Source organism: Gavialis gangeticus, unplaced genomic scaffold (genome assembly GCF_001723915.1).
Source record: "Gavialis gangeticus isolate Ggan-Ray unplaced genomic scaffold, GavGan_comp1, whole genome shotgun sequence".
Lineage (NCBI taxonomy): Eukaryota > Metazoa > Chordata > Crocodylia > Gavialidae > Gavialis > Gavialis gangeticus.
Genome location: NW_017728998.1, coordinates 28,697,715 through 28,707,476, shown reverse-complemented (window position 1 = coordinate 28,707,476; position 9,762 = coordinate 28,697,715). Strand labels below are relative to the sequence as shown.

General features: G+C 45.3%; 1 protein-coding gene across 3 annotated transcripts in view; it reads right to left on the bottom strand.

Annotated features, from left to right (window-relative positions):
* Window positions 1–9,762, bottom strand: part of PHKB (phosphorylase kinase regulatory subunit beta) — a 275,233-nt gene that overhangs the window by 151,914 nt on the left and 113,557 nt on the right. For all 3 annotated transcript variants that reach the window (XM_019505661.1, XM_019505660.1, XM_019505662.1), the window contains one exon: window positions 6,369–6,484. In XM_019505661.1, the coding sequence (XP_019361206.1) occupies window positions 6,369–6,484 (116 nt within the window). The remainder of the gene's footprint in view (window positions 1–6,368; window positions 6,485–9,762) is intronic.

Genomic DNA, 9,762 nt, shown 5'->3' with positions numbered 1-9,762 from the left:
CCAGCCTCTGGCTTCTTTACTATTCATTCCATCCAGGAAGAACACACATCACCTGCAGATGCTTCCTCAGCCTGATGAAGGGTATTTAAACACAAAAGCTTGCTAAGAAAATTTTTTTCCAACTATTTAAGTTGATCTAATAAAAAGATATCAGATTCACCCAAAGAACCTTGTCTGCCTCAGTATATCAGACACTTTCCCGGATATATGCTGACTAATGCTTAGAACAGGGGCAGGCAATTATTTTGGGTAGAGGGCCACTTACCCAGTTTTGGCAAGCTGTCGAGGGCTGCATGGGTAGCCCCACCCCTTGACTGGTGCCCCGCCTCCTGGTCACCATCTTGGAGCCAATGTCTCAGGGCCAGCACCGGTGGAGCTGGGTCTGTGGAGCTGGGTTGGGCTGTACCAGCAGGAAGAGGGGTGGAGCTGGCCCAGTTCCATAGAGCCCCTGCCAGCTGGGACCTTGTACTCCTGCTGCCCTGCTCTGGGCCCTGCCAGCACTGGCCCCAGGACACTGGTGTGGGCTCCGTGCATCCGCTCACTCCTAGTGCCCCCCAGCCCTGCGGTACAGGTGAGGGGCAGCACACAGCCCTGACCCCCTGCTCCGCAGCAGGGAAGAAGCTGGCACCAAGTGCGGGGAAAAGCAGCCCCTCCCCTGCCCTGTGGCCTGCACTCCCTGCTGCACTTGCTTACAGTCTTCATGGGGCTGTCCTGAATAGGCATAGGTGGGGGCCAGGGCAGAGAGGCAGCAGATGTTTGCAGCTGGCCCAGGTTCTGGGTAGCTGCTCACAGCTACAGAGCCTGGGCTGGGGGCACGGGCTTTGGGCAGGGGGCAAGGGGCAGGAGCAGGGCTGGGGGCAGGGGCAGCAGCGCTGGGGGCAAGGGGCACAAGCAGGGCATCCTGCCATGTACCCCCCTGCCCTCATTTCATTTCGAGGCACAGGTAGCCCCATGTGGGCTGCGAGCAGCTGCAGTGCGGGGAGCTGGGCACAGGGCAGGCATGGGGCTGCTTTCCCCCCCCGCACTCAGTACCAGCTTGTAATCTGCCCTGCTGCCAGCCTGGCCCCGCTGGATCCAGGCTCACCCGTCAGGGCTGCACGTGGTGGCTGCAGCAGCTGCGGCCCCCCTGCTTGCCATGCCAGGCAGTGTTTGCTGCTACCACCTCTGGGCTGCCCAGCATGTGAGCTCCGGGTGGGCAGCAGCAGCAAACACTGCCCGACGTGGCAAATGGGGGGCTGCAGCTGCTGCCGCCATGTGCAGCCCCGACGGTGAGCCCGGAGCCAGCGCAGGGCCCAGGCTGGCAGCAGGACGGGTTACAAACTGGTGCTAAGCGCAGGGGGGAAAAGCGGCTCCTCCCCCACCCCATGTCCAGTGCCCCAAGCTGCAGTCGCTCGCAGCCCACCTGGGGCTGCCTGTGCCTGTTCAGGACAGCCCCATGGCTACGAGTGGATTCAGCAGGAAGCGCAGGCCACAGGGTGGGCAGGAGGCCACTTTTCCCCAGGCTCCTTCCCTGCCTGGGGTCCTCCCTTGCCCTTCCCCACCCTTACCTGAGCTTCCCGTGCCAGGGCAATCACGTGGTCACAGGCCAGAAGCTCCTGCTGGGGCTTCTGGCTGGGGGGGTGGGGCCTGGCAGGCCTTGCTGTTGCAGGAAGCGCCCTGGCTTCCCCTGAATCCTACTGCCCCTGGTTCCTGTCATTTTTTACAGGAAGCAAAGACAGAGAAACATTAATTTTCAAAAATTTTTAGAGGCCTCATGGGCCAGATAGAATGGCCTCACGGGCCCCATCCGGCCCGCGGACCATATTTTGCCCACCCCGGCTTAGAATATTAATTGCACATTTTGTAGGTGATAACTACCTGAGGAAGATCTCACTGCACTCCAAAATAAGGAGGAAATTGGCCAATGCATTTTAAGAATTGAAACAGCAACTCTGTCTTCAAATACTGGTTAAACTAGACAGTATGCATTATAATATTTTGTACTTTGAGACTGCTATTACATTGCAGACATTTGGTTGATACTTAATTGAAAAATGACTTCTTGCTTGAAAAATCAGGAGAAAGGCAACAGAAAATACATCATCTGCATATTTCCCCCCGAGTCATGTTTATACTTCATACCTTGCAAATTAATATTGAAAAAATAACATCTTACTTTGCTCTCTTGATGGGCTCAACAACAAGGATGCATGAAACTAGAACACAAGTTTAAAGAAAGTACTAAAACTATTTAAAAGGGTGTCCAGACCAAACTGGTTTTTATTTATTTATTTTTTACCAGGGACAGACAACATGACAGAAGACTATTACCTGCACAATAAAGGGAAAAAGATCAGGAATCCTATGCTTTTCAGACTTGAAATATAAAGATGGTGTGTTCCAGAAACATAATTTCTATCAATAGCACATATGGGAGATGTCAAAGACATTCTGCAGAGGTATTCAGCAGATGCTTGGAGAACAGCTTGATCAAATGGTTACAGGACAAATTAATTTTTCAGAAGCTCAAACATATGGGAAGAAGATCATGCTCTAATATAAACTATTACAAAAAAGTTTGCCGTTGATGTCTACTGCTTCCCACTGGTTCAATTTCCCCCATGAAAAAAATCCAGTAGTAAAAGTATCTGCAAGAAGAATGGAGGAGCCCCATTTGGCCAACTTGACACAAGAGTAAGTAAGAGCTCTGCATCTTTCCATCTAGAAGTATTACCAACTTCCACAGGAACTTCTAAAAAACCTTTTAGTAAGAAATAATGATCCCTGATAAGTTGCAAATCAGCATAACACCTAAAAGTAACAGTGAAGCAGTGGCAAATAAGGATCTGGATTAGCTTGTTTCACCACTCAGTTGATCAAAAGAGTCTGGGAACTAACCTAAAAAAAGTAATCCTTAGAAAATATTCTAAAGATTTTTGTATCCTCTGAATCACAGGCTGGAATTTTTGGTTATCACTCAAATACTTTGAACCAGATTGTATCCTGTACAGAAGGAGCCTACATCCACTAAAGAAAGGAAATAATTTCCAATTACAAAAGTAAACAAGTGTTAGAAGGTACACTGTAAGCTTTAGGGTTTACCCTGGGGGTCTTTAAGAAGAGGCTTGATGCCTACCTGGCTGGGGTCATTTGAGCCCAGTTTTTCTCCTGCCCAGGCAGGGGGTCGGACGTGAAGATCTACAAGGTCCCTTCCGACCCTACTTCTATGATTCTATGAATTGGTAGAAGTCCAGCATAAAATGCACTGAGACCTAAGTTTTCTTCTCACTTCATAATCATTGCAGTGAAACATGGACAAGCAAATTATACTATAGCCTTAAGTAGCATTAAATTTTGTGGATTTTTCCTGCTATTCTTGTATGTTACTTTACTAGTGTTTTACAATTGCCTACTTACTCTTTTTTTCATCCAAACAGGTCCTTAAGTGCACATTTCTCTTTCATTTTTCCTTCATTTTTGGAGAGAATCCACACCTTAGTTTTTCCACATGAATAACCAAGAGTGAAACTGAGTGCAACCATTTGCATATGGGCTTGAGGTACTAACAGTGGTTTTACCAGGTGGTACCAACATACAGTCTGTGGGCCAGATCCACAGAGCCACATCATCCAGATTCCAGGGCACCCCATAGGTCTGAAAATTTAGCAGCAAGGGGGCAGTGGCAGAATTAGTTGCCACTAGTCACAGCAATATGCTAGTGTAATTTAAGGAACAGAATATGATCAGTCCTATATAGTACACCCAATAAATTCCAGTGCCTGCCTAGAGAACTTTGCACACAAGATATTGCTACACTGAAAATATTGGAAGATACAGAGGACATAATTTAAAACTTTTTTTTTTGTTTTGTTTAGAGATAGAGGGAAGGCTGTTAAATGACAGTAGGCAATGATATAGGTGAACTTTGATGTGATATGGCATGTGTAGACTTCATACCAGGAAAGAATAAATAATAAAACAATCATATCTCAGTTTTATTCCCCACCACCACACCACTGTGTGCATAAAACTGAGTAAATATGATGATATGTAAATATAAGCTTTTATTTCAATGAGAAATAAGAATACATGGGGTTGGTTTTAAATGCATGCAAGCACCTGAAGTCAATAAAATTTCCGCATTTGATAAATATGTCATACAATGGAAGTAATACTGTCAGGCTCTCATTATTACTTTAAAAAAATAAAGTTACACTATTTCTAAGTCCATTTTCTCTAAAATAATATTATATTTATCATCTAAAAAGTCACAGACTTAATGACTTCATAGCTAATGGAGCACAAATTTTGCTTATATATTATTTCAATTATATTTCAGGAGTACATGAATAAAAAAATAGTACATATATTGACATTCTCATCATAAAGCAATTAGACCACGAAAGAATACATTATCTGGCAGCGTGAAATGATCAGCTTATGGGAATGCCAAGGTGTATCGTTAGTACAATCCTTGAAATGCTCTTGAAATTAAAGAACTCATATCCTGCCACTCAAAGTGACACTTTAAAGTTGGGTGGATCAACAACCTGATGAACAAAATTACTCTGGAAACCAAAAAACTTCTGAGTTTCTTATCAGTCTAATGGAAGATGAGAAGTACCCAAAATACTAGGGGTGCACTGATAGAGAATTTTTGGGCTGATACCAACGGCTGATTTTTAACAAGCCATAACAGCCGATACTGATCTGATTCTGATATGCAGCCAGGCAGCATGGAGAACAGCATATGGCTGTTAAGTCTGTTGTGGGGTAAGGGGCAAGAGGGGAGCAGACTGAGGCACCCATGGTGAGGGAGGGAGTGGGGCTGGGGTGGAGGCAGGCGCTGCCCAGGTGGGGTGGGGTGGCATAGGGGACAGAGCCACAAGCAGCTCATCAGGGGAATGTCGGGGGAACAGCTCCCACCACTGCACGCATCATGGGAGGGCATGGGAGGTGTGTGCCCTCAGATCTGCGTGCGGGGCGAGGGCAGGCTGCTTCTGTGGGCTGGGGCAGCATCGAGCTTTTTCTGGTGGAGGTTGGGCCGGGGCTGCACTCAGGGTGGACTGTGACTGTGCTGGGAGGGGGGCTGCAGTCACCCCAAAATTCATTGTAGCCCCCCATAGTCGCTGCCTGCCCCAAGCACAGCCTGGTCCAGCCCCCTGTCAGGAAGAGCCCAGCACCATCCTGGCCCCAGGCCACAGTAGCAGCCTGCCCTTGCCCTGCATGCGGATTCAGGCGCATGTGCCCCCCATGCCCTCCCAGGGTTCATGCAGCGGTGGGAGCTGCCCTGCCCTGGGACAAGCCACTTGCGGCTCCATCCCCCACTCTGCTCTTGCAGCATCTGCCCCTACCCCAGCTGCATCCCCACTTCCTCTCTTACCGCGGGGGCCTCGATCTGTCCCACTCTACGCCCTTTCCCTCACAACAGTCTTACCAGGCTTCAGGCTTGATATTAGGTGGCATTACTTTACAGTTAGGGTTGCCAGGCTCTGGAATGGGCTCCCAAGGGAGGTGGTGCTCTCCCCTACCTTGGGGATCTTCATGAGGAGGTTGGATAGATATCTGGCTGGGGTACTATGATCCCAGCACTCATTCCTGCCCAGGGCAGGGGGTCACACTTGATTATCTGCTCATGTCCCTTCCGAACCTAGAAACTATGAAACAGACAGACCTGGCTGCTCTCCATGCTGCCGGGCTGAGCTCTTGGCCATTTGCATGCTGCACTGTGGCTGCGCATGCATGGGCCATTTATTGGCCACTTCAGCCAAAAAAATCCAATTCCTAATACTGTCAATTTTCCTTATATTGGCGCCAATCTGATATGGGACCAATGTGTCAGTGCACTTCTACAAAATACTGGTTTTTCCAGAAACAAAAAAATAATGTCATTTCTTGTTCAGCAGAAAACACTCTTGCATTTTTGTAATGAATATATGAATGTGCCCATTAACTTTATTAACGAAGATGAAAGAATAAAGGAACCTAATTCTTCATAAACACTACTATTCATTTAATGTTATGCATAATGTTTCCTTTTAAAACTAACATCTTTAAATTCCAAAAACACATTTTTGAAAAGGATGATTCTGAAATTTAGGGATGCAATGGTAGTTTATGATGGAACTTTCCTGTAGCGTTTTCATTTTTAAAAAAAGAACAAAACATGCAGCTTCACATGGTTATGGCACTTATTTGTGCATGCAAATTGTATATAAATTGGGGTTATTTTTCTAAATCATAAATGAGAGTCTTCAAAGGTCCTCAGTTACAATTTCACTCAAAACATAATGCATTTTCCAAAGAAGTGAGTACACTACTGTAATAAGCTATTTTGATCCATTACCTGAATTATTTACACTCACATTATAAGTAGGTATGCAAATTACCTTGAATGTAAATCTGTGCTCCCATTGTTGTATTTACTTCCTCTTTCCCAGACACCAAAATCGGGTACTCGATATGCTCTTTCCACACAAAAGACAAGGTTCTGGATGAAGGATACCTGTGAAGAAAACGGGAAAGAAGGGACTGAAGGAAACTTGATATAAAGCAAAAGTGTATCTTACTGGTATTTTCAGAATGATAAAGTCATGTTATTAATGCTCCAAAACTGCCACTGGTACTTGATTATAGTTTCTGATGGTGTAGTGCTCCCATGTTGGACATATTTCTGTATAAAATCAGTTTTATTACATTTTAAGAAATGTCCCAAATGTAACAGTACTTTGATTTGTAGAAAAGCCCAACAAAATGAAGAATGCAAGTTACTGAATATTCAAACAAGACACTAAAGCAGCTCTAAAAAATGCAAGAGCCTGATCTTTAAAACAACTATATCAGTAGTACCTTTAGAAAGTACAAAAAGTTAAACCCTAAAAATCATCTTCCCATATTTACAAATTTTCTTTTCTTACTCTCAATTTTCTTGAGAAGGTACAAACTTAGTTTGTTTGATTATGAGGCATATATGGCAAGATGGGCCTTACATTTCATTCCAAAAGCATCACTTTAACAATTGTGCTTACACCTAACTCTTCTATAAACATTCTGGGCTCATGGATACATTGATCTAACAGAGTCTGGCTACAATGCAAGTTTACTATGAAGAGAACTTATTTTATTACAGAGTTAAAGTAGAGCACACAATGCATTGACCTAGTAGGCAACTGTCAATCTTCTGGATCAAGGTGCACATGAAAGAAGTCTAATCAGACGCCTGATGAATCCGTTGTGACTGACAAGCCCAATCTGAGAGCGACCCAGCTTGGTAAAAGGTTCACAGATCCATACGTTGTCTAAGTTGGAGTCCAAGTTTACACCATGCTGCTTTCTTCTTTCTTGCTTTGCTTTCATCCTCCGGATCAAAGCCACTTCATGTTAAGCCAGATGTTCCCTCCAGATCAGGAGGAGCGCACAGAAAGCTATTCAGTTTTCTATGTTACGCTGAACAACTTGATATAGTTTTTGCACACATTGTGGAACCACCACAGAGGGAGACCCCACCTTAGAGCCATCTCAAATCCCACTGTATGAAATATTCTTTGGGATACAGTCTTCTCCCATTCTCCTGATATGGCTGAGCCATCACCACCTTTTTCTTCTTGATAGTGGTTTCTAAGTGTGTCAGTGCTGGGCACTCCAGTACCTCTGTGTCTGGTATTCTGTCTTCTCACTTTATTTTCAGGATCTTATGCAGACATTTCATATGGAACCTGTTCAGTCTCTTGCTATGCCTAGCATATGTAGTCCATGTTTCTGAACTATAAAGCAGAGATGACAACGCACACGTCTTGTAGATTTGCATCTTCACCTTAGCTGATAGTTTGCTGTTACTCCATGTACATTTCTGTAACAGCCCAAAATTCTTACCTGCTTCTCCAAATCTGTTAGTCAGTTATGTTGGAAGGTCAAGATTCCTGCTGATCGTACAACCCAAGTAACAGAAACTGTCAATGACACCAACCAGAGCTATGTCAGGTATCGGTTATTTCCAGATAAAAATTGGATTTTTAAAAATTTAAATCAGATTTGATTTAATCATACTTTTAATTTTTTCTTAAGATGCTTGAAAAAAAAAACCTATATAAAGATATTTTTAATTTAAGGTATGTTAAAGCTCAAAGACCTCACCATGGAATACAGATTATAACTTCTAATGATATATTATTTGAGACAATATAATCATGTAACTTTTTTAGAAGTTTTAGAAATAGGTCACAACAGGTCATGGACTGTTCTGGGGGCCCAATCTTATGGGGCTTCCAGAGGCTCCTCCATAGATTAATAAAGATTAAAGAAAGCCACTCTAACCAATGGGACTCAGTGCGCAGTCTAGAACAGTGGTTCTGAACCTTTTTCATTCAACGTACCCCTTTGTCTCAGAGTGAGACTTCACATACCCCCTAAGAACGACGTTTCCAGTGCAAGGTTGAGGCATGGAGCAGGAGTAGAATATCTGGTTTCCACATGCAGGCGTTTTTACAGCAGTAAAACCCTGGCAATTTGTCGAGACTTTTTTTTAGGGCCTTCGACCTGTGTTAGACAATGTATGAAATATATCTCATGTACCCACTGACGAGGCTTCACATACCGCCTGGGGGTACATGTACCCCCATTTCAGAACTGCTGGTCTAGAAGATCCCATTAAGCATCAATCTCTGGGATGCTTAGTTTCAGTTCTCAAATTGTAGATTTGTGTCTCCAGAGATAACATCCTTGTTAACAGCAGTATAGGAAGTTGAGACACAACAGACTTGATTACCTACCCATCAGCCCTATTGTCTCTCTGCAAGTTTGTGTACACAGAATCAAGCCCTTACTTGTCTCTAAAAATGCAAAGTTTCAAGAAGTTAAATGAATAAAGGATTGTTAGGGGTGGAGTAGATCTGAGCAAGGAAGAGGAGTCTGGAGATAAATTCAAGGAGTGAGGGACTCTAGAAACAAGAGAGAAACATTTTTGAGCAGAATATTCCATAAGTCTTGATGGATAAGTTTCTGAGTATAGCCTCTCCATTGATATGAGATCTAGTGAGGGAATGGTATGGTAGAAGGGAAAACCTATTATGGTGGCAGGCTTGACAGGCTGTAAGAGAGACCCTTGTTTAGAAATATTTTAATTAGTGCTGAGAAATGATTAAAAAATTTAATTGCAATTAATAGCAAGTTTTAAAAAAACCCAACAGTTGCAATTAATCACACAGTTAAACACTAGCCCCCCCCCACACACACACCCAACAGCTAGGAGCCCATATTCCCTACAACTCCTCCCCACCACCACCAGCAGTGCACAGCCCCAGCCCCGACCCTGGCCTGCCCCGCACTCACTCCAAATTCGTCCTGGCTGGAGGGGATGAGCTAGAGCCTGTGCAAACAGCCTTGACCCTGGCCTGCCCTGCACTTGCTCCAAACTCACCTGCCCATGCTGAGCAGTGGCAGCGGCCAAGCAGAAGCTGCTGCTCAGTGCAGAGGAAAAGCGGCCCTTCCCTCACCACTGCGGGCCCTTCTTGCTGCAGCTGCCCGGAGCCCGTGCCTGGGCTGCCTTGCAGCTCCTCTGCACTGCCACCACTGCCCTGCTGGGCAGGCTGGAGGCAGCGGTGATGGCAGCAGAGAGGAGCCACACAGCAGCCCAGGTGCAGGCTCTGGGAAGCTGCAACAAGAAGGGCCTGGCAGCTGTGAGGGAGAGGGGCTGCTTTTCCCCCCACTGAGTAACAGCTTCTGCTTGGCTGCTGCTGCTGCTCAGTGTGGGCATGTGAGTTTGGAGCAGACGTGGAGTGGACGTTT